Here is a 26,396-nt window from a genome sequence, read left to right on the forward strand (position 1 = left end):
TCAAATGACATTTCAGCCTTTGCCTCCTGCAGGCACAAAGCTGTGTCTTTTAATCACAAGGTAACTTCCACATATGTGTCCATGTTTTTCATGTGAAAGGTTGATCCAACACTCAATCATTTTGTGGTCAGTTTATCCACCTCAGTACATTTTAAGAAAGACCATAAGCATGTTCATGACATAAACCTGCCTGAACACCGCTGTAAATGTGCAGAATTTTTGGCCAAGTCATGTCTTCAGAGGCACGACAAGGAAAATTGCTGCCTGCTGGCTCTAGCATGATATCTTCAGCATTGCCTAAACGATCTGAATTATCAGGAGTTACCTAAATAGGCATGGCCTTGCTTCTCTGTTCTTCTACATCAAATTGATCGTCAGCATACTTTGAGCTCACAGTGCTAAGCTGTGACTTTTCCCCCCTCTTAGCAGAAAACTGTTCTCATAGTCACTTTAGCTTTTCATTGCTATTTTGTCATCCCCAGAGCAGTGGCCGTGCTGGGCCGTGTGTTCGGTCTTTCCCACACCCCGGCCATCTGTGCCTTGGTGGGAGACAATGCGGTAGACCCAATTGTTAGGCAAGCATCTGTGCCTTCTTTTTGTCCGGGCTGGCTCTCCCTCCTGCGAGCGTCACGTCGTGGGTACGACCTGTCTTCCAGGGGCTTTGTGCGAGGACTGGGATCTGCCTCCAGGAGGGCCCCATTTCTACTAGAAGAGGGTTTGAACGTGTGTTGAACTGTATACGTCTGTATAAAATCAAAAAGGCCTTCACGGAAACACAGGGTCAAGTGCAGCTTCAAAATTTTTCCTGAAACAAGTGGTGTTTCTGTATACACTTAACAGCCTCCTGCAGTGGGATTGGATATACTTGGAAAACTGGGGCCTTGGAGCAGCGTATCGCATCGAAGCGTGTTTTTATGTTTGTGCAGAATGGACGCCGCTTCTGAGGGAAATGAAGGGAGTTGCAGGAAGACTGCGGAGGCATTGGCGAAGCCAAAGGACATTGGGTAAGATGGGCTGATGCTTGCAGTGCCAGTTGCAACTAAATTACTTAGTAATTTAATGGGTTTAGTTCTATGTGATTTGTTTAGAGTTTACAATACTGTACAGAAGAACAGAATATTTAATTACAAATGCAGATGAGGTGCGACATTCTGTCCGACTGATCCTTTTTCAAGAGTGTAGGGAAAGGAGAAACCCTAAACAGCTCAGGAAAAACATGCATTTTGCATTGCAACAAGCTGTTATTAAAGCGCTCTAGGGCTTTATTCACATGCAACATATAATCTTTTTGGTGTTCGGGTAAAGTATCCATATTATTTATTTATATTTTTATTGAAAAAAGTCTCTTCAGAACAATTTGCGTAGTATCTTCATAATGCTGAAGTCCAGGTATTCATCCAGAAAGCTGTTAACAATCCCAGCCACACCCAGGGTTATCAAGCAGGTTAGAATTATCGCGTTCAAATAAAATCCTGTTAACCTGGAAGTGGAAATCAGAAAAGTAGTGTTAAGAGGTGTATGTGATGTGTTTATAGTGACACTGCTTGACCACACCAGTTGTGAAGAGGTGTGTAGAATTAGAAACTATCACCGCTGCAATGCTACCTTGGGGTGTTTTGGTAATAAACCATTCCTGAATTCCCTTTTGCTAATGTCTTCTCTATGGATGAACTCACCCCCAGTGTTTTTAAATATTTTTGTGGAAGTTAGGAACTTGTTCCAGGGTGAAGCTGCCTCATCGTGTGTTGTGGAGACCCATAGCCACAGACAAGCTCGAGCACCATCGCAGTTCCAGATGTAGGAGTGTGGGAGAGAAGCCTTAGGGACTGACGGAGTAGTATTTGCATCTCTTACACCTGCATCTGTTGGTCAGGTATGCTCTGCTGAGCTGGGAGGTCTGCTACTGGTTATCACTTTGACTTGGAGGTGGATTTTTGGACCAGAAATGAAGAGAATTGATCCAAAAAAATCAGCGATTAGGGTGCTCGCTGGGTATGGGAGAGGATCGGGTTATTTTATTTGTACAAAATGAAAAGCTCACACTGAAGAGGCTGAGACAGCCCTTCAGCTCGCCGCTTTCTGGGTACATGAGACCAAGGAGCTACGTCTCTATGCACGATCTCCTAGGGCTGTTCTCAATTGCCTTGGTGCAGACTCTGGTCTGACAGGCATATTCTTGGAGTTACTGCTGGGTTGACTTCTGCCAACAAAAGGTCTCCTTGGAGAATTCCATCATGTTAGCATTGGAGAGAGGTTTGAGGAGCTTGTCAGCCTTCAGTTTATAGCTAGTTATCCCTGTACACACAGAGGTTGAGGAGGTCAGGTGCTCAGGCACCACTGGGGCTGTGGGGAGTCTGAGAATCTCTCTGATGCCTAAAGACTCGGTACGAGTAGCCCTTCTGGGCGTACCACATCTAAACATGGATTTGAAATTGTAAAGCATGAGATTTTCTCAGTTTCAGGAATGCATGAAAAAAAAATCTTTAGCTTAGCCCTTTAAGTACTGTCAGAACCTGCTGGAGGGAAAGGCAGAGGATACAGCTCGCTTCCAGAGACCTCTCCAGCACAGAAATCGAGTAGAAGATGTGTGTTCCTGTTGTGTTCTTAAAAAATCCAGCCTTGGCAAACCAGAACTGCTATTCATGTAGTGAGGGGCACTAGTGATTGTCATCTCCAGCTCTTTGAGCACACAGACCTGGTTTGTCTTTATAAGTAGCACAGCTGTAGCCAGTGATTACAGTTGAGAATCAGTGTGAAGACTAATTACCTACTTGATGCCAGGGCTGCTGGAGGCTTGTTGTGTGTTTTGGGGCTGGGTTCTACGTGCCTGACTTGTGGTGACCTGTTGCTGGCTGAGGTGCCTGCTGGAGATGAGCACCAGCCAGGCCTTGTCAGCAAAGCCATTTTCTAGGGCTGCCAGCCTGGCTCTCAGCACCCTGTGTTCCATGCAAAGAAACTAGAGTCTCACCAGAGTGTAAAACTCTGTCTAAGAGTGAAGCCAGACACTGCTCTTGGGCTTGCTTGAGAGGCTGAATCTATTTGTCTAAGAGTACTGAGGTAAAGCACGGGGAAGATTTCTTGAAGAAAGGGCTTTTTAGTTTGTCGATTAAAGCAAAGTCCATTGTACTCTGCTTGTTCATTAATTTAGGCTGTTTTCCTTCCCAAACTTCCTTAATAGTTGCTAGTCTTCCACTTGGGGTTCCTTGCATCATTTGAATTATTACATCTCTTATCGGAAAATATAAAATTATCTCCATATATTTGTTTTGCAATAATTAGCCTCTCCCTTCTCTCAAACCCTTCCAAAGAGGGTAAGGGACTGGTGGAGATTGTAGTGTGATGGAGACTGGCAATACTGGTATACAGGCTATGGAAAATACTGTAGAATAGGACAGCCTTCTGCTGCTGCAGTATTATTCACTACAAAATAGTCTGATGTGTTTGTGTTTTCCTCTGGAAATATACACCCCAAATCTTTTAATTTTATCACAAGCGTATATCACAGCATTTGCTTTTGTGACTGACACGTGTGCTGGAAGAGAAGCCTTAGGTCAGGACACAGAAGATAGTGCGGTGGCTTCAGTGAAACAAGAAATAAACTGTGTGCCTGAGTGTTTATAGCGGAGTGCTGTTTTGCCAGTGTGCATGTTTGTTGAAGCAGTATTTGTGTTATGAGATGCTGCGAACTTAACATTCATTAACTTGTGCTTATCTGAAGCTGTGTTCTCTTATCTGTTTGGTGAAAGTTCATCAGCCTACAAGGACAGATTTGCTTGCTTCCTTTAATGCATTTTGTATGGCTGGAGTAAAGGTCTTCATGTGACAAACCGGGGAAATCTGAAAATAGCAGCCGGGCAGGCGCTGCGCAAGCCTTACCTGAGCCATCTCCCATCCCACAGCAGTCCTGAGCTGCAAAACTATGTTTCTGTTTGCAGACCTCTCCTAGTCTGGGTGCCAACACGATCAATACCAAGCAAGCACCCACAAGGAGAGCATCCAACCTTTTTGCTCTCGTGACCTGCAGCACGTGCGCATCTTAACCTAGGCTTGTGCGGTAAGAGCCAGCCCTCTTCCCTGAGGGTTTCCGCTTCAGACCTCTTGCTGACACTTTACACATGTTGCATTCAATTACAGCCACTTTTCACTGCCAGCCCTTGGCTCACAGCCCAGCTTCAGACCGCAGCCGGGAGCTTTTAACCCGTGTTCAGCTGGTGACTCCTTACCTTCCTTTCGCAGACTGTACGTAACCATGGAAGTACTTGTAGCGGGCAAACACATACAACACACCCAGAAAGGAAGCTAATTCTAAGAAGGAAAAGATTGAGGAAGAGGGAACAGTTAGAAACCTAAAAAAACTAGGATGGTAGACAGCTAAACACTGTTGGTTTGTTTTCTAGTTTTATCGTTCTGGAAATTTTCATAGCTACGCGTACCCAGAGAAGTTATCTTGGGAAAGTATCATTCTAAAGAGACATATGTATCCTTAAGCATTCACTACAGGAGGCTTTTGATATGGGTTTACAGATAGGGTTGGGTATAGGATTGTCCAAAAAAAATTCTAAAAGCATTCCTTGAAAAAGAGATCTCAAGAATGGACAGGAATCTGCAACCTCCGCAGTTTGGTGGTCATCCCAGAGATGGGATAGTGGGTTAGAGCACTGTGACTTGACCCAGCTCTGTCATTTTGTATTGTTATGGCAGTTCATGCTAAAGGGGAGTGTTTGTTTTGGAAAGAGACTCTTATTTATGTTGTTAATTTGCATTTATATAGCAGCTTTTATCCAAGGACATGAGAGAAAGCTGTAGTGAAGTTAGCTTTCTGACCTCCCTGTGGGAAGAGTATAAAGTCACCTCCATTTGATAGATGGAGCAGGGTGGGTAGGTCAGTCGTATAATCCAGGACTAAGCTGGATAATTTTGCTTTCTTTCAAAGCGGGCAAGTATTACAGAGGACAGCTTTTACTGTGTGCAGATTAACTGTTGTAAACATACCTGTAGGAGATGCTGAGCTGAAAAGGTGGCTTAAAGAGAAGGTTAACATAGTCTTTCTTTTCTTACATATGGCAACATATGTCTGTGTTGCTGGTCAGCAACTGTGATTTTCCTTGATTCAACTGTCTATGAGTGCATGTACTATCTCATGTTTAATTTGTTGACTTAAGTGATGCTACTTTAGATTTACACTGGATTTGAAGTGGAGATGGGACTCTGGCTATAAGACGCCCGCAAAACAGAAGTACAGTCACAAGTTCTAGCTCTACAAAAGTTCTCCCATCACCGTTACGTGACACCACTGACTCACCTTGGAAAGTCCAACAGAGGGAGAGTCATGAAAGTTCTGTGGTGTCTGAGTTCAGAACATTTGGCCATAAAATGTCTCTCTGGTTGGAGGCTGAAAACACATAATAGACTTTCCCAAGTCCCCACTGCATACCTGAAGTACAATATCTGTGGCTGAAGATGTTACGACCGTGCTTCAGTGCTCAGTGCTATGTCCCAGAACAAGTCATAGCCCAATGGTGGTGTCACTTATCTGGGATATATAATAAAACTCAAAGGTTTTGCTGGCTTGAGCTCCATCTCCATCAGCCAGGGGTCCAGCCACAGGTGTCAGTGCTCTGACTTGAATGTTTTCAGGCTGCCTCGTCCTCAGGGACAATAGCTACGCTTGATATCCTGTGAGAATTGTCCCATACTGTGCAGATAATTGTTAGTGGGAAGCAGCAGGGAGCTGCTTCTCTGAGTGAGTCACCCTGCAAAGCCACTGACTGCATGATAAACGTGCCATGTAGCGGCTCCTTGATTTGCAGAGAGAAGTGAAAGCTGGTGGGGCTATGTGAAATGCCATGACTAAGTGTGGATTTCATTGCCAGTGAGCATTCTTCCAGGAAGGCTGTGCTAAGGTAGTGCAATTAATAGAAGGGAAAAAGTTTTCTACAGTCATTTACCTCCTCACAGAACTAAAGGACTTTATAAAGTTATGTAAAACTTCTCAGTCTGAGACAGAAACAAAAAGCGTTTACCTTGATTAAAAAACCATCCTGCAGTCCAGAGGACAGTCAGGAAGACTGGGTAAAACTCCACACAGTTCTGCCTGCAGAATAAATTTGAAAGAGCATTAGTCTGGAAAGGAAAATAACTATGGGTGGGATTTTCAAGGAGAATTGGCTTTGGCCTCATTTAGTTGCCACTAAAGTTAATGCTATCAAATCCAATGGGAGCACAGTCAAGCCAGAATTAGGCCCTCTTAAAAATTCTCTTCTTTGTAACCTCAAATACAAACTATCTCAAATATTTGCCTGGTATTTAAACTTAGACAAGGGTCTGGATTCCAGCTACATGGAAGTAAATAGGGCAAATAATCCTAACTCAAGTACCTGCGCAGCAGAGAGAGGCAGGAATTCTAGCACATGGATGTGATGTTAATCACTTATGTCCATACTCAGTATGCAAGTTTGTGGGTCAGCATTCCCAGGACTGCAAGAGAAAGCTGTGTGTAGGCATCTTGGATGACTCTGCCGAGGCCAACTGCATTTATGAAGTGCTATGAGGCACAGACAGCACACAACAAATCTTCTTGTGGTAAGGATCATAACATCTTTATCTGTGGACATCATCAGTTTTCTCACTGATGCTTTGTTGGGATATGTTTTCTTGGTTGTCCTGAATGAATTCCTTTTTAAAGAATTAGGCGACCTTCTACATCTAACACATTCTGCTGTCTAATATGTTTTCTGAAGTATTCCATGTCTTGTTATTGTTCTCCAATACAACCGCACTTACAGCAGATGGGATTGTTTTAAATAAATATAAATATTTTTGCATCATTAGCTAAGCACAAACTGGAGACCTTTAGGAAAACGCTGTCTTCTTAGGCAGGCTATTCCATTGTTATCCATTGTGAAGACAGAGGTTTTCTATGCTCATCTTCCACGTATTTGGTGTTAGCTGCAGACACAGAACTGACAGCTTGCTAGATCCAGAACTTCTGAATTCTCTAAGTTATAGTCAATTAGTTCTCAGATCCTGCTTAGGTTTGGGTAATCTGATTGCCTACTTTGATTGGAACTTGAGCAGTGACTGTTTTTAATGAGATGAAGTTACCCCATTATCATTAAAATAATAGCTGAACCATTTGAAAATGATCTGTTCATTCTTTTTCTTTTTCTTTCCCCTTTTTTTTTTTTTTTTGAGAAAAAGGTGCAAAAGATGTAGTGCTTTAAGATGATGTTTTCCTTTTTCTCTTCTGGACTGAATTGCTATTCATTGCCACCATCTTACTGATCTCTGGACTTACTGCGCACGAAGGGTTCTGTCAAATTCTGGAGCTCCACTGACAGCTGGCGGCATGACCTTGTGCTTCATTCTTGATTTCCCCACCAGCCAAGCAAAATGAACTGTAAGCAAAAGTAAGGGCTCGTGAATTACATAGTTCCTTGGCTTGGTTTCACCCCTAACATGTCAGTAAACTTTAAAATAGAGATCATTGTTCTTCAGCTCATTTAGTTTGATGGGAAGAGACTAATATTAGATAAATTATAATATTTTTTTTCTGCAAAAGTTCATATCTTCTATTCAAGAGTGACTTACTGACAAGGAGTAAAACGGCTATTTTCACTCTCTTTTTGCATTTGCTACACTAGATGAGACTTAAATATCCTTCTGCCTCATCTGAATCCTAGGACTGATTGATGAGAAGCTTGATATGAGCTGGCAATGTGTGCTCACAGCCCAGAAGGCCAACCGTGTCCTGGGCTGCACCAAAAGAAGTGTGGCCAGCAGGGCGAGGGACGGGATTCTGCCCTTCTGTTCCTCTCTTGTGAGGCCTCATCTGGAGTACTGTGTCCAGTTCTGGAATCCTCAACATAAGAAGGATATGGAGCTGCTGGAACGGGTCCAGAGGAGGGCTACAAAGATGATCAGAGGGCTGGAGCACCTTCCATATGAGGACAGGCTGAGAGAGTTGGGCCTGTTCAGCCTGGAGAAGAGAAGGGCTTCACAATGACAGTGATGAGGCACTGGCACAGGGAAGCTGTGGCTGCCCCATCCCTGGAGGTGTTCAAGCCCAGGCTGGATGGGGCCTTGGGCAGCCTGATCTAGTGGGATGTCCCTGCCCATGGCAGGAGGGTTGGAACTGGATGATCTTTAAGGTTCCTTCCAACCTGAACTATTCTATGACTGTGGAGTCTAGGAGCAGTGTAGTCACACTGCAGTGGCAGTGTGTTGCCTTAGCAGCATCCCAGTAACGAAATTGCCCCGATGGAGGTCACTTCCCTACTTGTTCGAATAGCATATGATCATTTTGGTTTAGTGATGCTAGGAGCTGTGATGCTTCGGAGTACGGGGCAGCATTACAGTCTTTGGAAACAAAGTGATAGACACCACCTTTTAAAATGATTTACCCATATTTTATAACACATGCTTTCCATCGAATTTCAGCATGTTGTAAAGGGCAGAGAACTGCATATGGGGAGGCTGTAGCCTGTCCCCTGCTTTCCTTTTTTTTTTTTATGCTGGAGAGCTCTGAGAGCTACCGGTTGGAGGACTTACACTATTCCCACCTCCACTGATTTGAGCTGATTGTACTTACCTGTATTGCAAAAAGCAGGTTTTTTAGAGTTGATGCAGTGCCATGGGAAAGATGGATTACTTACTGTACACTGACTAAATATCAGCTACTTACCAAAAAGACCCAAACCAATCAAATATTATCTCTGCACTTCTGACCCGTATTCCTAGGATCACTTCTGATGTGTGTTCGTATACCTCATTTTACCCCTTAAAGTTGAGCAGAGGCTCACAAGGACAAAAGGCAGCAGTTTTCTGTGTGCTGTGGAGCTATTAGGCATCACTCCGACTTTACAACTTGCTGAGTACCTGGAGTCATTTTTCTGTCTGTCATAGCCACCCTCTACGAGAAGCTCACTACCTTGTACCTAAACTTTACCTGGATCTATAAACCAGGCACCCACCTGAGTTCACTAAAAAGACTTGTCTAAGGAGGAAGCCTACGACATGTCTTCTGCCCTCCCTTTTGGGAGCAATGGCATTAAAATCCAGCTAGAAGTATTACTGGTGCTGCCCCGTGCACCTCTTATGTCATAGCCTTGCAGCCGCAGCCTTTTCAGAAAAGCATTTTCCCATCTGTCTTCTCCCCATGTAAGTAATTTGGTTTGTGTTCCCATGACTTCTTAACCTTTCTCTCCAAAGACTAGTCAGAGCATCTCAAGCATCTCTCTATAAGGTAGGTTTACAGGACCTTTCACTGTATTCACATCCAGCAAGATCTCCACTCCCACCCACACAACTCTTGTCATTATAGTTGGACTTGATGATCTAAGAGCTCTTTTCCAACCTAGTGATTCTATGATTCTGTGCCTGGTGATTCATCCATTATTTGCCACCTTGGAGCCCTTTCAGACGGGGAGGTAGCAGGGAGGGTGTAGGGAACACGCTTCAGGGAGCCTGAAACTCGTGAAAGCACAACAATTACTTCTAAGAAATATTTTCCCATAAAACTTAACTGAAAAGTTGCTTTTTAATTTCTGTCGCCCTCAAAATGTTCGATTTATTTTATGACAAACACTACATGCTGGCAAATCCTGCCTGACTTATCCGTCAAAGTGGTAGGTGAGCCACAGTGGTTTTTGTGCAATGGCATTTTTAGCCAGCAATGCGTTCCTCATTTTCAGACTGTACTGAGCCGTTCTGTGCTTACAACCAGTGTAGGACCTTTTTGTTTCTACTGTGGAGTTAAGGTATGCCAAGGCAGTTACTGCATCCAAATCAGCTGAAAATAAAGAAAAAAAAAGCCTTGGATGGGTGCTGGATGAAATAAATGCACCGTGGGAAATAAGAAGATTCAGGCACTGTAGGGGCCAAATCATTCTTGTTTGTTCAGTATAATTAACTAAAGCAAATCGTTGAGGCCACAGTATAGCACTGGCCTCAGCTCTAACACAATTTGCCCTTGGTATTGCTTGGTCAACAAGACTCTAGTTTGAGGGGCAGAGATTTGCCCATGGCAGACTCTGGCTAATGTTACTCAGAAACAGCTAGTGCTGGGCCAATGGTATGGCTGAGCGTTATAAAAGCCACTTCTTTAGTGGCTTCCACTGCGATTGATGGGAACTTCGCTTCAACTAGGGACAAGTGAGCTTCTATACACTAATGAAAATCATGTAATGGGTGAACTAGAGTCATGTCTGTCACCTTAAAGGAAAGGGTGAGCCCAGTGTGCAGAACAAGACAGATGCCGACCAGGGACTCAAAAAGAGCTCAAGAGTGGAGTAATTACTATATTTTTTGTTAACTGCATAGGACGTGCCTTTTAGTTCCTTTCTGGTCAATGGCAAGTAGCAATGAAACTCCAAACTGAAGTTTTGTGATTACAGTTTAAAGTAAATACTGCAGCAATGGGAGAGCTCTTCCATCCCACCCACTGGAAGTGCCATCGTGAGGACTCCAGAAAGCACTGCAGCAGGAGTAAGGAGATTTTCATAGCCTTTTCTTCCCCCTGTTTCAAGTTGTTCAATGCTAGCAGGCTAAATTACATGACTAAGGTAGTTAAAAAGTACGTTTGACTTGCCTTTGTTTGCTTTCTTTTTTTGCTTTCATCTTCAGGTGGCATTTATGGTTACTGAGTTAATATCTTTATTCTGGAAATATGGGACAAAGCAGGCTTTCAAGGAACATTACTCTCAACCATTTCATACATGTTAAAAAGCCTGTAGAGAAGCTGCCACCTGTATTGCAGTATGCGATAGCGCCTGTTAATTTGCATGGCTTAACAACCTTTAAAAAAATACCAAATGCTTTTTGCTGATGCTTTGCTGGGTCCTGGAATTACTAATAGTGATTTTTAAAGGCGCTAATTCCAAGAGATGCTTCAAAATAGAGTAGTGGGATTCCTGTTCTCCCTGTTCTCTCCTGTATCAATGACTGGCATTCAGTCTATCCTTTCACTGGATCCCCTTGTTTTCCCATCAATCTACAAAATGCTAATCTCTCTAGTAAATCTTAACTGCTTTAAACTGGATTCGGGACTGGAAACCACTTCCTGCATTGTTTCTGCTCTTTCTTTCTACCCTAGAGCATTTTTTTGTGCAGTTTAATCTTCAACTGACCCGATTCTTTGAATAACTCACGGGTCTGAGGCACTGAATCTTGTACCTCCGACGATTGCTAAGTCAAACCTGACTTCCAGCATTGCCTATTAGCACCTTCCTAATTTGGGAGCTAACTTGGGACCTAATTTCTGGGACCAGGGGCTCAGCAGAATAAACACAAGAGCAAACAGAGCAATGAGCGCTCTGCATGTCGTGTGTATTTTGTTCATAGCCATCGATCGCAAGCTCGGCTACTTCCCTCACGTGAACTGGTTATAACATGTGCTTACGGTGCTGGTTTCACAACATTCATTTGAACTCTCATAGATTAATCCATGTTGGTTTACCCATGCTGAAAGGAAGCCAAGCAGTGATGATTTAAGTCAGATCAGCAGATCAGATTCTTACACCGGGGCTTGGTGTCAGACAGCCAGTGTAAATTAAAACCCAGGTTATCTGGTCTTTTCAGTGATTTTAACTAAGATTAACTAATATGGATTCACCATCACAAGAAAGAACATAGGCATTTCACCCCCCCTTCTAATTTTCAGTATCTGTACAGTTCCTTGAGTTTTCATAGAATCAGAGAATGGGTTGGGTTGGAAAGGACCCTAAAGATCATCCATTTCCAGCCCCCCTGCCACGGGCAGGGACACCTCCCACTGGATCAGGCTGCTCAAAGCCCTGTCCAGCCTGGCCTTAAAGACCTCCAGAGATGGGATACCCACGACTTCTCTGGGCAGCCTGTGCCAGTGCCTCACCACTCTCACAAGAAAAAAATTCTTCCTAATATCTAATCTCAACCTCCCCTCTTTCATCTTAAAACTGCTCCCCTTCATCCTGTCACTGCACTCCCTGATAAAGAGCCCCTCCCCAGCTTCAAACTGCAGTACTTTTCCGGCTAATGTGTGGCCGGTTGGTTGATTTTAATTCTTCCCACTTTTACATTAAAAATTAAGGCAGGCAAGTTGAACTTTTAAAGTTGGTGGTAAATATCATTTCTCCACCAGACAGAAATGTTCTAAGAAGATCACAAGGGTATGTTGTAGCTGATTTAATGACAGAAAAAGAGAATGTAAATTTCAGGTGCTTTTTATTTGCCTTCTGTTCTGTTGGGCTTTTCAACCTGGAAGGGTCACATTCTCAAGCTTTTTTTTCTTCTGGGTACAAATGTTATTTCAGTCATTGAGGCTTTGAGAACAAATAAACAATCAAGCCAAATAGGCTGCTAGATAAGTTGGCAGTGCTATAGATATTTGAAAAGAAAAAAAAAAGCAGATTAATTATTTTTAACTTGCTCTCACTCTCATATTGGTATATCACAAGTGCCTTTAAAATATGTCTTGTTTCCAGGTGTAAACATAACGATACAAATCAACATGCTTCAAAGCAAATAATGGCAAGCATTAAAAATGCTATTGCAATTTTAGACTGATACACAGCAAAAATGCATGTCAGACTTGCCCACTTCTTTCCCTAAGTCCTTGATTCTCAAAGATGTTTAATACAGGATAGAATAAATCCATTTCGATCTTAAAGAAATGTAATGAAGAAGACATAACATGGAATACCCCATATTATTGCTGCCTGGTGTAAAGGTTTGCTTTCTTCTCTCATTTCAGATACTTAGTATATATATCTATTTTCAGGAAACAATTTTTAGAGTGCTTTCAGTCCAGCATTGGTACATTTGATTTCACAAATATATTCTCACTTTCGAGGTTTTTCAGTTATATAGGTGCCTAAATAAGAATCAAACCCAAGACATGGTGTGGCTTTGGGGTAACTTTATAGCTAGTTACGAGCTCTTACACTAGCACGGTTCCAATAAGTCAGCAAACAAAACAGAATCGAAAACAAATTAGTTTCCCCCCCAGGGCAAACTAATCTGTCCCACTGAGCCAACTCCTGCTCAGGCTACGGAGAGGGTAAACAATGCTCAGGTGAGAAAAAAATCCTAGGAGTTCTTAGAAATTAAAGTTATAGAGCAGCCAGTTTATCCTAAAATAATTTCCAGTCCTTCAGAATAGGTAGAAACCTCCCCGAGCCCCAGCCAGGCAACCCCACAGAGCTTACATTGCTGGAAGGCAGAAAGAAGAGAGACGGCTGCAAGCGAAATTAAATCACGAGCCATTTTCCCAGCAGCTTCCGTGTGCGAGCAGGATGTGTGTATAGGAGAGAGAGCTTGAGGGAACAATAAGGAAATACAACAGGTAGGAGAATTACAGTGCTTTTCAGCATTGAGACAAAGGTCTGCCCTGGCAGTAGAACAGCTTAACTTTTAAAAACACGAGTGCAAAATTATGGCTATTTTTCAGTCCTGAAAATGTTCCAATGCAGTCAGCCAGCCCTGCCTGCTTCTTGCCTGTGTGAAAACGCAGAGAGAACAAAACCAGCCTTTCCTGCCTCTGTGGATTCAGCTGTTCTTTTATGTCTTAGTTGCAACCTCTTTGGGGGTAAAGACTTTTTTTTTCCGGTGTTTGTGCAGAGTCTAGCGTGGTGAGGGCTGCATCCATCACCAGAAGGGCCACTCGAAAGCAGCAGGTGTTGGGGACGCGAGGAAGGAGCAGAGCTTTGTACTGTCCCTACAGTTGATTTATGGGGTTTGCCAAACATGTACAACTTGGGCTCTGACAGATGACACGACAACCAATTTACAAGCAGTCAGCATGCAGAAAGGAATTGTTTGGGATAGTTCAAAGGGTAAAACAACTGAGAAAGAAAAATCTCCCCTCATTTTACTGCCTAGATTACACTTCCTATAGCTTGTGCCTAGTCCTAAAACTGGGAGAGATTCTCTCAAAGAACATTGTTTCATCAGTTAGCCCTTAACTAACCAGAAGCTTAATGTCTTTAGCCTTTATGACCACCTAAGACCACTGGAACAAAACCAGTGTAATATTTGTTGCGACTGCAGGATTATCTATCCACTTTGCCTCCAGCTGATGTTAAAGTGGGATATTTCATTGACTGTAGTCAAATTTGCTCATTTTACAGGCTAACATAAAAAAATTACTTTAAATCAGTTATTTTGCCTTGCTAAATTTTAAAAGGTCGTTTCCTGGGTATTAATTCAGTATATTTTTCTTTCTAACAGTAGATATACTGTAATAGCAGTTGTTGGATGTTTGTGCTTAGTAACTCTTTAACTGCCGATTTATGTGCTGTAATTGCAGTTCTTGTTTTGGTATGAACTGGCTTTCTGACCACACAGTTTCTCTGTGTTTTTAGGGGTTCACTCAGAAGCATTCAAAGCATTGTCACCCTGCTGCCAGAGGAAAGAGAAGGAAAACTCTGACAGAGCTGATCATTTGAAAAGTCAAAACCATAAGGACTAAACATTTCATGACATTGAATTTATGGGGGGGTGTTCAGACTTTTTTCAAAGGATTGAATTTAAAAATCGCAATGCACATGCAAAATCCAAGAAAAATTTACTTAAAATTAAATTTACTTAAAATTAAAAATTTACTTAAAAGTAGGCAAGAAAACAATTTAGTGCAAGAGGTTCAATCCACAGAAATAATATAAGTTGCATGTCCAGCACAGCTGAGCCAGAATCTGCTTAGAATCTGCCAGAATCTGTTCAATTTCCACTGGTAGCAGAGAGTTTGTAGTTGCGTATAGATTTATAATGCTTTTAGTCATAAGTAGCCCACAGCCAACGTTATGTTTCCTCCCTGTGTAACCCAGTAGAGAAAGTCAGATCATACACACAACAAGGCTGGGCTTATTTATGCTTCTGCAAATACAGTAGTATCTCAGATACCCAGAGTTTTATGATGTGTACAAACCCCAATATATAAATAGATGTCAGAATCAACCAAGAGATTTCTGCAGTTATGTCAGGACATTTTGACAGCTTGTCTGTGACTGATTTTTGGTTTGCTCCTGACAAATGTATTTTGATTTTGCATTTTCTTCACTTGCATGTATTTCATATGTGCTTTGCTTCTCTCCGCTGTTGCAAATGCATGTTTTCTGCAGCTGTCCAAAGCTATCTCCAGAGCAAGAACAGGGGCTCTGAGCAGCAAAATGTCACGTGAAGTCAGAAATACTGGTGGTATCTTACCAGACTTGAGTCTTTCCCATTGGGAAACAGTGGTATTTTATTGCCGCACTGTAATTTTAATGTGTGTTCTGCAGGTAAACCAAATTAACCATGATTAATGCAGCAGAAACTGAGGCATTGGATAGGGATGAGACTTACTAAAATAGTTTCATGCAGCAGCTGTGTTTCAGGGCTGTGTGTCTCTGTAGCCCCAGGATTTAAGGTAAATGAGTGATCCTGCCTCTTGCTGACCTGTGCATCCCTAGCAGACCTTCCCAAAGAGGCTGGCTCTTCTCTCTGTAGAGAAGCTCCTGTTAACCAGCAGCAAAGGCAAATCCCAGCAGGGTGGCAGAACTGCTGTCACCAGAGAGCAGATGGCTGGGGTAGTGAGACCGAAAGCATTTTAAGCGTGAAAACAGACTGATCAAATAAGCTCTTTTAATGGACTTACACTGTCAAAGCTCCTCTGTTTGTGTCCCTGCAAGAGCTGAAAAGAGCTTTGCAAAGGGCAATGTTCGGTCTGTGCTGGGGTGTAACTCCTTAAAGGCCAGGCACAATTGGCAGTGCAGCACCTTTTATTTTTAAACATCTTCTAGAAGACAGGCTCCGAAGAATGGAGAGGTTCCTTTGGCTGGGAGGGAAAACGCATCTGGGCATAAGATGTTCACTAGACACTTTTATAGGGTAAATCAAGACTATTACAATGTATGAGGCTAGCTCGTGTATCAAAAGCAGTTTAGCTACAGCAGTAACAGCAGTGTGCTCTGCAGTTTATTAATTTACCTTGCTTTTTAACAATATATTACAGAGAACATGGTCCTGTGTAGTGCTGGGTCATACTCAGGCTTTAGATTTATCAGAAATATGAAACAGGTGAAAGAGGAAGAAAATGTGTTTATTCCTTCAAATGTTCCTATTTCTAACTCCTAAATACCAGTTGTAACCCATGTCTGCTGTTGGTTGACATATAATTTGCACGGGGCCTCAGAGGAAGGAGGAATATTCCATTTTATTCAGTCCATTTTAAGGTCTGGCTGTTCAGAGTTCCCTGCTTTGTGGCAGTGCTACCAAATGATAAAACAGATCCTCATTTCCCATCCCCATCCTTTGGACACTGGTGGCATAAGATCAGACTATTTTTGATGGTGGTGACGGAGCAGATTTAAAGGGATTAAATAGAGTAGTAGCCAGAGGTTCGGGTTCTTCTCCGCTCTGCACCTTCTGCAGCCTCATGTCACCTCCATCAATATTGGATATAAGTCAGGAAAGGATTGGTTCATGGTGTTCTCATCTGGGTGTACAAAAGATTGATGTGCTTGAACTCCCATCAATGTTAATGTGAGTTGCTATATGCACATAAATTTCCACATGCCCACAAGCCTCACGGATTTCCTTATGGCCTTTGGGTATCATTACATTTTTTCACTTTGGACATTGCAGGAACATGTCTGGGATGCAATTCTGGATTGCAATAGAGAATAATATATTTTTATATATGTTTATAAAACATAAACTGTGCCGGTCTTGCATATTATCGCATTGTAATCACTGAAAGCTTTTATAGCAGCAAAAATCACAGCAGCAAAAAGAGGAGCCTAGATTATTATATACCTTCGTGTAATTACAGTGTGGGGCTGTTTTTTGTTAAAACGGTCCTTTTCTATTGAAAAGCATGTGTTTTTTCTTAAAATATCTTCTTGTGTTTTGAGGAGCTCAGAAGTGCAGTGGCTCAGGAGAGACTAACAGAACCTGCCTGGAAAATGGTGCGCACATGAGTACATCTGCACTGCTCTGTAAAAAAGCTGTGTGTATACGGTGATCAGGGAATACCTCGAGCGTACAACCAAGCAGAGGCTGAATATTCCTCCCCTCCCATGTCTCAGACCTTCTCCTCCTCCTAACCTGAATGTTTCTGGAACAATGTACGATGTCTCCATACCTCTTCTCTGGCAAATCTCTAGAGAAGAGGTACAGCCTAACATGAGGAGAGAATTCTGCAAGCCCTGCCTCTCCCTTTCAGCAGCAGAAGAGGAGGAAATGTGGTGCACAAAGCTATTTCCCATTCTTTCCTTTGATTCTACTCGTGAGAGATATAAGGTGTGCTGCAAAAGCTACCAGCCTGGAGACAGGGTGCGGTGGGCTTTGCAGACACATAATGTCTGAGGAGAGAGTCAGGCAAAGTCACATATTTTTTTTGTCAGTGCATGTGATTATGCCTGACGATTAGAAGCGACTCTCCTAGATTCTTCACCCTATGGAAATCAACGCGGCTTACACTCCGCACGCCACTCACAGGCTAAAGCTGCTGTGGACCAACATGATCGCCTTGCCTGACTGCCTGGATAATAGAAATTGGCAGCATTTCAGCAATGAATAATAACTCATTAATAAGTGATAGGAGCTGGGAGGCAGCGGTGCTTCCAGATGCTGTAATACTTCCAGCATCACGCAGTCCTGCTGTCTCTGCATACGGTATCTCTGGTTTGCAGCAGGTAGTCTTGGGAGAACCAAGGGCCGGTCTGAGAGATGCAGATCCTGCACTACTCATGTCTGGATCAAAAGGGGGTTTAAAGATTTTCCTGTTGCTATTGACCAGCTGGAAGCAGATCCCCAGGCCAGTGCGACTGCTCTGATATCTGGAATGCAAGGGATTAATGGAGATTCAGCAAGAGATTTGGAGATGTGTAAGTTGTACATCTCTTGTCTTCTTTCACAACACATAGTAGATTTGTGACAACACAGCACTTGCTCTTTTTTGACTTGCTAACCTTGGACAAAGAGCTATTTTAATCAGTGAACCACTTCAGCTCGAGGGAGTCTTTTCATCCATACAGAAGGGAAGTTTAATTTCATCTTTGTGGAAATGAGCTACGCTTAAGGAAGTAGGAGGTAAATTGTGCTCATGTTCAGCTTTATCCGATGCCTTTAGGCAATAAGGTGGATCTTAGCATTTTTTCAGGTAGTGGGGAAGCCAGGCCCTCCAGCCTGGCCAGCTCTTCTGTGCACCTTGCCTTACAGTCACAACTGGGTGCCATTATTTATTGCCTGCATCTTCAACCTTTTAGAGATGCTATTGGTAAATGTTGGCTCTCAGTGTCAGAGTGATGCTTGCTTGACCCCAGCTACAAGGGGAATGTAGCAGCCCCAGTCATTGTCATAATTTAAAACCTGACAGTTTTCCAAGGTGCCTGCTGTACTTATGCATTCATCTGCCTCCAGATTTCTACCAGGTGGGATGCCCGGTTCCCTGAGATTCTCTTGACAGTCTTGTGTGTCTTCGCTGTGCAAGCAGAGGAGGTTAATGGCAGAGACAGAAACGAGAATGGGTTTCTGGCTGTCACCCTTGAGCTTTGAATTCCAGACTCTGCGCCCTCCTCCCATCTGGCAGGTCACAGAGCAGGCAGGGACCGAGGTGCCAGCTCCCTTGCGAAAAATAATGTAAGCAGCTGATATTGCAAGTACCATATTTACACAGACATGTTTTGAAAAATAAAAAAACAAAACCTGAGGAGTATCTTCCTCCTTCTGTGCTCCTCCATCTCTCTCTCCAGCTGGGGCAACCTCAGTCATGTCCAGACCTTCCACACTGGAGGGGAGTTTGACCCAAGAGCTGTCAGATCAGCCACGCTCCCAGGTCAGCTGTTCCAATCTGACTTGGCTTCTGTCTATCCCCTCAGCTCCTTTCTGTTTCCCTTCCTGATGGGATTGCCATTCCTTCTTTTGGTCTTCCCAGCCTCTCCTTTCCAATTAGAGGCTGGGCTCTCATCCCCTCTCCTGCTCCCTCACTCCGCCCATGCCCACTCTTTGCTGATGGATGCCGGCTTAGCCTTTGGAGTGGTTGTACGTTAAAGCTGGGATGCCTGGGAAGCTTTGTCTGCTCCTGGGCAAGGGAGGGGGTCCCCCAGCCGGGGGCTTGTGTTGCTTGGCAACATATTTCTCTCTCCTCTGACAGTCACATCCCCTCGCAGCGCCTGCTGATGCACGCACACCAAATGACAGCAATATTACAGCAGCAGTTGCTCTTGCTGCTGTTTACTTGTTATTTATGGCTGTTGCCATGAAAGGATTTGTAAACACTTCTTCACATCCTTCCTTGGTCAAACAAGATATTCTTACATGCTTTTGTGGCACACCTGCATAATTAACGAATGGTCACTGCATTTCAGTGCACGTGACACACAATCTCATCCGTGTTTTTTAAAGCAGTTCGCCGGTTCTGGATGTTTCTATTTTTCAGCTCCGAATTGAGACATCCAAGGTTTTATACACAGAAGTGCAAAAATTCAACGTAATAGAGTCCAGCTTAACTGCCTCAAACTGTTGCTCTTGTTTTTAGGTATGCGTATATTTAACAAATTCTGCTCTGGATCAGTCTCTGTCCTCTTCAAAAGGACATGAAGTCTAACATTAAGATTTCAAAATGAAAACATTTCCACGAACAGAGAGAAAGCAGACACAGTTTTTCCTGATGGCAGAATCTCCACCTTATCTGTTCGCCCTTTCCTCCTCCCCGCTAACCACTTCCAGCTTAGTCATTCCGGTTTGCATTTGTGGATGTGCCAAAGAAGAAATACAGCTTCACTCATCTGTTTGGTCTAAAAAAACACTGTAAGAAAGCCAGACTGCATGTGATTTCTGATCTTACAATGAAAAATCCTGTTGATGCTTTTCCTTACTTGATGGACTTTTGTCACCCAGGACAGATCTGGAAAGCTTTGTTCGTGCTGCTGGCTAGTTATGTGCTGTCATACCTTCGACTTGGCCTTGATTCAGCTCTAGATAGGTTTTATTCCATTTGTTAGCAGGGACTGACTCCCTAGCTTGTGACAAGATCTGACAGGCAGGGGAGAACTTTGTTTTATTGCATATTGCAGGGTTGCCCTGCAGTGACAGAGGGATATGTACATCTGCCATTGCCCTCTGCTGGGGTTTGCCAGAACTACTGGTGTGTGCCCTTCGCTATCTCAGCCGTAGAATCCCTTTTAATTTCCTGAGCAGTAGCCTCTGCTTTAAGAAATTCCCTCTTTGGGAACTAAGGCTGCCTGCATGTAGCTGGCTGGCAAACAAGATAGGTGGTTTTGTTCAGCAGGTGACAGCCACACAGTGTCACCTCAACAAGGAGCACAGAGCAGGAACAAACTCCTCACAAGGGCATAAGCTGCAGAGGAGCACAGAATCATAGAATGGTTTGGGTTGGAAGAGACCTTAAAGATCATCCAGTTCCCCCCCTGCCATGAGCAGGGACACCTCCCACAGGATCAGGTTGTTCAAGGCCCCATCCAACCTGGCCAAGAACACCTCCAGGGATGGGGCAGCCACAGCTTCTGTGAGCAACCTGTGCCAGTGCCTCAGCACCCTCACAGTAAAACATTTCTTCCTAATGTCTAATATTATCATAATATTCTAGTGTCCTTAAAGCCATCTCCAGCGTACAACAGGATGTTGTTGTAAATTTTTTTCTCCCTCGTCTCTTCTTCTGGCTGACCAGCTGAGCTGACTTTACAGTGGGTGCATACACACAGGCTTGGTTTGCTAGTTTGCCACGATATGGTTTAGATTGCACGTTTAGTTCCTGTTTGAACATTTCTGATCTGTTGGACCAGAATGCAGAGATGGTTTCTGACCGCAGCTCTAAGGCATCGTGCCTGCTCTACATCCGCTCGCTTATCTTCATGCTGAGTAGAGACAAATGAAAGTCTCAGCCTAAAAGCTTTTAGATGGAGATTCTTAATCCACATTAAAATCCAGGTTTCCCACAGCAGGGGTTATTAAGAACAGCCATTTCGAAAGGATTCTTTAGAATGAAGACCTTTATAGAAATGAAAGCCCAGCACTAAAGCGCTCCAACAGAGAGGTATACCTCCAAAGGAGGGGGGAGCTTGCGTTCTTATAGGATTGCACCAGTAGAGAAGGAAGAGGACCAGCTGTTCCATAGAGAAAGAAAACAAGCTCCAAAGCAGGCTCACGGAGCCTAGGCAGGCTGGTTTTCAGTCTTCTTCTGTTTGCAGATCCCTCTGGGTTTTCTGCTGGAAACAGAAGTAAAGAAGGAGTGTCAGCTCAAAGCGTGACCTGGTAATGCTCATACAGACGCTTGCAGGAGATGAACCAAGTAATTGTGGGAGTGCAATTAATGTGTGCTTTTGTTGGTCACCTTACCCTGGTCGCTGTCTGGATCAGCTAACATCCTTGTGCTGACTGAATGGCCTTTCTCAGCTCAGTGAGAGACGATGTTGCAGAGTACAGAAAACTGCTGATAAATTAGCAGAGTTTAAAAGTAAAGGCCATTCCAGTTCTAGAACGGCCTTATTACGCTTTGAACAACCCAAATGTTTCTCGATATAGTTCGTGTAGCCAGCCCTGAAACAGGGAATGTAGAAATAGGTGGCATTGACTTCGGACGTTTATTTTTAGGTAATGCTTTTTATTCCCTTTCTTAGCATAAGAACTACTTTCATCTTCTTCAGAGGCAGAGTTATAAATATCTTCCATTGAGATCCAGGGCCTCTGACATGAGCGTGTAGCACTTCTCCCTGCCGTGCATGGCAATCTTATTTCCTTGGATTCCAACAGCACTCTCACACTCCTCTGACACAAAAAGGCCCCCTCAGCTCCTAAAATCCATTTGTTATTTTCCTGCGGAGGAACGGGATGCCTGTAGAGAAACCACACATTACGTGTGGTATCGATATGAAATATAGCGTGTCCCATTTCTGCCTATTTCTAATCAGTGGCATATACTTCACTTGCTTGGATTTCAATAGCTTGGTTTTTCTTTGTGTAATCAATAGCATGTGCAAATTCCTCCTGTCCTTGCTCTCTTCGCTTACGGGAGCCCTATGCAATGCAGCACTTGTCCATGACACAGGCAGAACCACAGCTTCAGAGCAACAACGTTTTATTTGTCAACATGTGTTATTGAAAGGTTTGAGCAGTAAAGAATCGAAAGTCTGTCAATGACAATATAATTCATGCTCTCAAAATTTGCCACAAGCCTGAGACTTGTAGCCCTGAGCCTATTTGATAACATTCTCTGCTCTGTGCATTATAGAATCATAGAATAGTTTGGGTTGGAAGGGACCTTAAAGATCATCTAGTTCCAAGCCCCTGCCATGGGCAGGGACATCCCACTAGATTAGGCTGCCCATTAGCTGCTATTTCTGACCACGGGCAGCTCAAGTGGTCAAGCAGCATAGTGTCACTACCCTCACGAGACTGGTTTACTGCTCGCACAAATTATTCAAGTGCCGTCAAAGACAACAGAAACGCACAGTGGTTTTCCTTTTCACTTGCAAGGAACATGTTGGAATTTCCCTCACCTGCATCTCAAAACAAGAAAGGAGTGAAGAGGAGATGAGAGGCTGTGGGTCTTCTGCTGAAGCTGTGGAAAAGCGTCAGTACACTGGTACAGGAGTTGGTGCAGATCATGGAGCCATAGAATGGTTTGGGTTGGAAGGGACCTTAAAGATCATCCAGTTCCAACCCCCCTGCCACGGGCAGGGATGCCTCCCACTGGATCAGGGTGTTCAAAGCCTCCTCCAACTTGGACTTGAACACCTTCAGGGATGGGGCAGCCACAATTTCTCTGGGCAGCCTGTGCCGGTGCCTCACCATACTCACAGTAAAAAATTTCTTCCTAATATCTAATCTAAATCTTCCCTCTTTCAGCTTAAAGATGTATTTTGTAAGCCCTGAGGAGCTGATGGTAGCAGCCAGCATTGCTCTAGAGGAGGACCAAGGGACAAGACTGGTACTGTTCTTTTAGGAAGCTTTGCTCAGATAATCTAGAAGAAAAATGACTGGGGAAAACAAATAGAGCAATAAATAATATGGTATGGGAACGCCTACCTGCCAAACTCTGCACTTGCATGTAGGGAAGTAGCATTTCCACTGTCTCAACTTTCAAGTGCATCAACATATAAATTGTGCTTAGTTTCCCTGGTGGTTAGAGCTATGTGCGCATTACTACACGCAGGCATGATGGTATAAACAGTGTTCTTCTATAACATACCCATACCCTGAAATAAGCATAGCATGACTACAGGCAGAGAATATTGGAATACATTTCAAGTTGTGTTTTTTTCCATATCATTCATGATTTATGCTAAATCAAAAGTAAACAGAAGTATTGTAGGCCATTTTGGAAATGTATCCTTTTTTAATTTCCTATAGGCATAATTGTGGCTTTGTTTCTTAATCAGAAATCCGTTTTGAGCATTTGCTAACTTAGTATTATTTTAAGATTTTGCTTCTTTTTTTTACCTGTGACTTTAAATCCCACATTTCCCCAAAGGGGGGTGGAAGGAGCTCAACTCTTTAATGGGCGAAAGGATAAATATTCCAAACATTTTTCTGTTTTGAAATTAAAACACTACTTCCACTTGGAGAAGAACTTTATTTTAAGTTGTTTTAAAGTGCAAAAAAAGTAAGCTTCAAAATAATTAAAATCTAGGCTATCTTGAAACAGTTTTCTTATTAAAAAGACACAGGTGAAAATGTTCCAATCGGTGCAAACCCCAGGTATCCTAACAGATACATGGCTCTGTTTAATCCCTGCTTTTTTCAGTTTTGTGTCTGGTTTATCGATGACAGAAAAAATATAAGGACGTAGTACTCACGTGAAATTGTGTCTTTCCCGATTGCAAGCTTTGAGAAGAAACAGACAACTTATACAGGGTAGAGAACAGGATGCAATTTGTTTTGAGGCATATCCCAGTATCAACACAAGTCATGAATTCATGTCAGTTCCCCTGTATTTCAAACTTTATGGACAATCTGGAAGCATTCTGTATAAGGGCTTCAAGGCAGTTCTTTTTCTTTCCCATGATCCACAACAATGTCAATGTGACATGTGACAACTTCCAGTAGTCATTTTTTTGGAGATCACCTGGCTTTTAAAGAAAAATGAAGGAGTTAACATGTTTGGCAATGTATACATGCTACCTTTGGAATATGTGATGTGCTGTAAAGGTCCATACGTTGATTATATTGTATTTTGTATAGTTGACAAGGCTTTACTTCTAAAAACAGCAAATAAATTAACACACATTGCTTTCCCTCTTTCACTTGACTATTGTAGTTGCCCAGCATACTGCAAGAATGAAGTGAAGCAAGAACTGGAATAAAAAATATACATCTAAAGGAAAGACAAGATAGTAGAATATGATTCAAATTAAACCATTGCCTGATACAACCTGGAACACTATTTTCAGGGTGTTGAGCTTACTCTGCTTGAACAGTATAAGAGCCCCTGCCTTAGACTTAAAGGCCTTTGACTGTTACACAGCAATATTCACTCTCTAATTGAAGTCAATGATCTCATAGCCTTCGGGATCTGACACGGGGCATAAATTTGCCACAGTCGTGGTTTATAAATGAGCATCGCTATTTTACAGTGATCAGACACCAGGGCCACTTGGCCTGCTCCCTCCCATTTAAAAGCAAAGTGTTCACAATGTATAGAAAGCCTCACTGTTTGATTCTAATGGCTGGTATCTCCTTCTGCTAAGGGAAATATATTTGCCATTTTGGCACCAGACAAAGCGAATACTTTTCACACACTTTCCAGGCTCAGATTGATTTTATTCCCTTGCTAATCCGAAGAGGTACCCTGCAATCAAGTGAGACGGTCTAAAAAAAACCCCTTCCTGCTGTATACCTTTGAGCTTGTCTTTAGCTTAGAAATTAGACTAAGAATTAGAAGGAAACAGCTGGAGCCTTGTAGTCCCCATGAACGCTGTAGGTGCGTCACAAGAGAGCTGGCCTGGGTTAGGGAGCCATGGACTGCTAGTTTACATTTGCCCCCAGCTCCTAGCTCCACTCTTTCCAGGAGAAAGGGCACTGGGCACTTTTGTTTGCCTTCCCTGCACTTTGTTTTATAACCCCCTGCGCCTCACTTGGGGACCCAAGAGGCTGATTGCTAAGTATTGGCGCTTTTTTGTGCTTGTGAGCCTTTGGCACCTCAAGAGCCATCCCAACACACTTGTGGCTTAGCTGCTTAGCAGTCTCTGAGGCACCTTTTAGTCATATTCCTGATTTGTGCCCAAGCAAGGGCTCAGATCGGATGTATGCATGTCTGCAGGCAGACAAACAAGGAGACCACACCTTAGCCTGCATCTCTGCATGGTGCAAACCCAGGTTCCCATTCCCTGTTTCCTTGTGCCAGAGTTTCTTGTTTTGTAACAACAGGAGGGAAGTCTCAGACCTACTGGCTTCATTAATATTCACTGGTTTAAGAGAAGGGATAGGGCTCAGTGCTTTCTAAACATCAGCTTGTCCTCCAATGCCCTCTGGTGACGGCAACTAATTAGATGCCACTGCTATTATTGAATTCAGTTGCAAAACACTCATATTATTTTATTCCTGTTATTTATTTCAGGCAAATACTGAGATATAGCACAAACCGAAGTCGGCGATCACTAGTTGGAATACAAACCTCTCTCTGTAATTGCTACAGAGCTTCTTAGGAGTGGAAAAATAAGCATGTTCTACAGACACTATAACTTCAGGAATCTCCCAAGCTTATTAGGTTGATCCTTTAAATGCTTTAGTCCTGATCCTTACTACAGAGAAGTGCACTTTTGTGTGCATGTGTGTGTCTGCATGGCTGCAGAAATGCCTTGCGTCACCTTCCATGCTTAATCTCTCGGGATGGAAAAGTGGTGTCCCCAAATGACTGTTAGGAAAGCAGGTTGCTGAAATGATCGTAACCACTTGCATAAACCAGTGCATAACTTCTGTCCTCTGCCTTCCAGGGCTCGTGTGAGTGAAGGCACAAAGCAGTGATGAGGCAAGAGGGAAGCCAGGAGTCAAAACAGGTCACTTTACTTGGGATTTGAAAGTCAGTCTGCCTAATAAATGTGTAGACACCATTCAAAACTAGACTCCATGGAAATGGAAACATGTGATAGCCTATCCATTAACTCTTTTGTTCTTAGTCCAACTTTACTGTCAGACCATTGTGATAATAGGGAAGGTGATATTATAACAACACTGAAATACACAGTGACCAGTTGGTGAATGATGAAGAGCATTTGAAAATTAAAAATGAAAAAAATCCTAAATAACTGCCAATAAGCAGGTCAGATTTTCATTTTATGAGCCTAGTGAACTTCAGCATGTATTGTCATTTCTAAAAATTGTTTATTTCACTACTTGCAATCCCTGTACTTCAGTAAAAGAAATAACACACGCTTTAAGAACAAAATGCTCCAAGACTTTGCTGCCACAGTGTGCTGCCA

At 43.0% G+C, this 26,396-nt stretch overlaps 1 protein-coding gene across 1 annotated transcript; it reads right to left on the minus strand.

Annotated features, from left to right (window-relative positions):
* Nucleotides 1–1,278: 1,278 nt before the first annotated feature.
* On the minus strand, nt 1,279–13,303 carry MGST2 (microsomal glutathione S-transferase 2). The gene is made up of 5 exons (XM_009569031.2): nt 13,185–13,303; nt 7,298–7,397; nt 6,024–6,094; nt 4,224–4,305; nt 1,279–1,480 (listed from the first exon to the last, which is right to left on the minus strand). The coding sequence occupies exons 1-5, from the start codon at nt 13,240–13,242 to the stop codon at nt 1,348–1,350; spliced, it is 444 nt and encodes a 147-aa protein (XP_009567326.2). The 5' UTR covers nt 13,243–13,303; the 3' UTR covers nt 1,279–1,347.
* Nucleotides 13,304–26,396: the final 13,093 nt, after the last annotated feature.

This window comes from Cuculus canorus, chromosome 4 (genome assembly GCF_017976375.1).
Source record: "Cuculus canorus isolate bCucCan1 chromosome 4, bCucCan1.pri, whole genome shotgun sequence".
Lineage (NCBI taxonomy): Eukaryota > Metazoa > Chordata > Aves > Cuculiformes > Cuculidae > Cuculus > Cuculus canorus.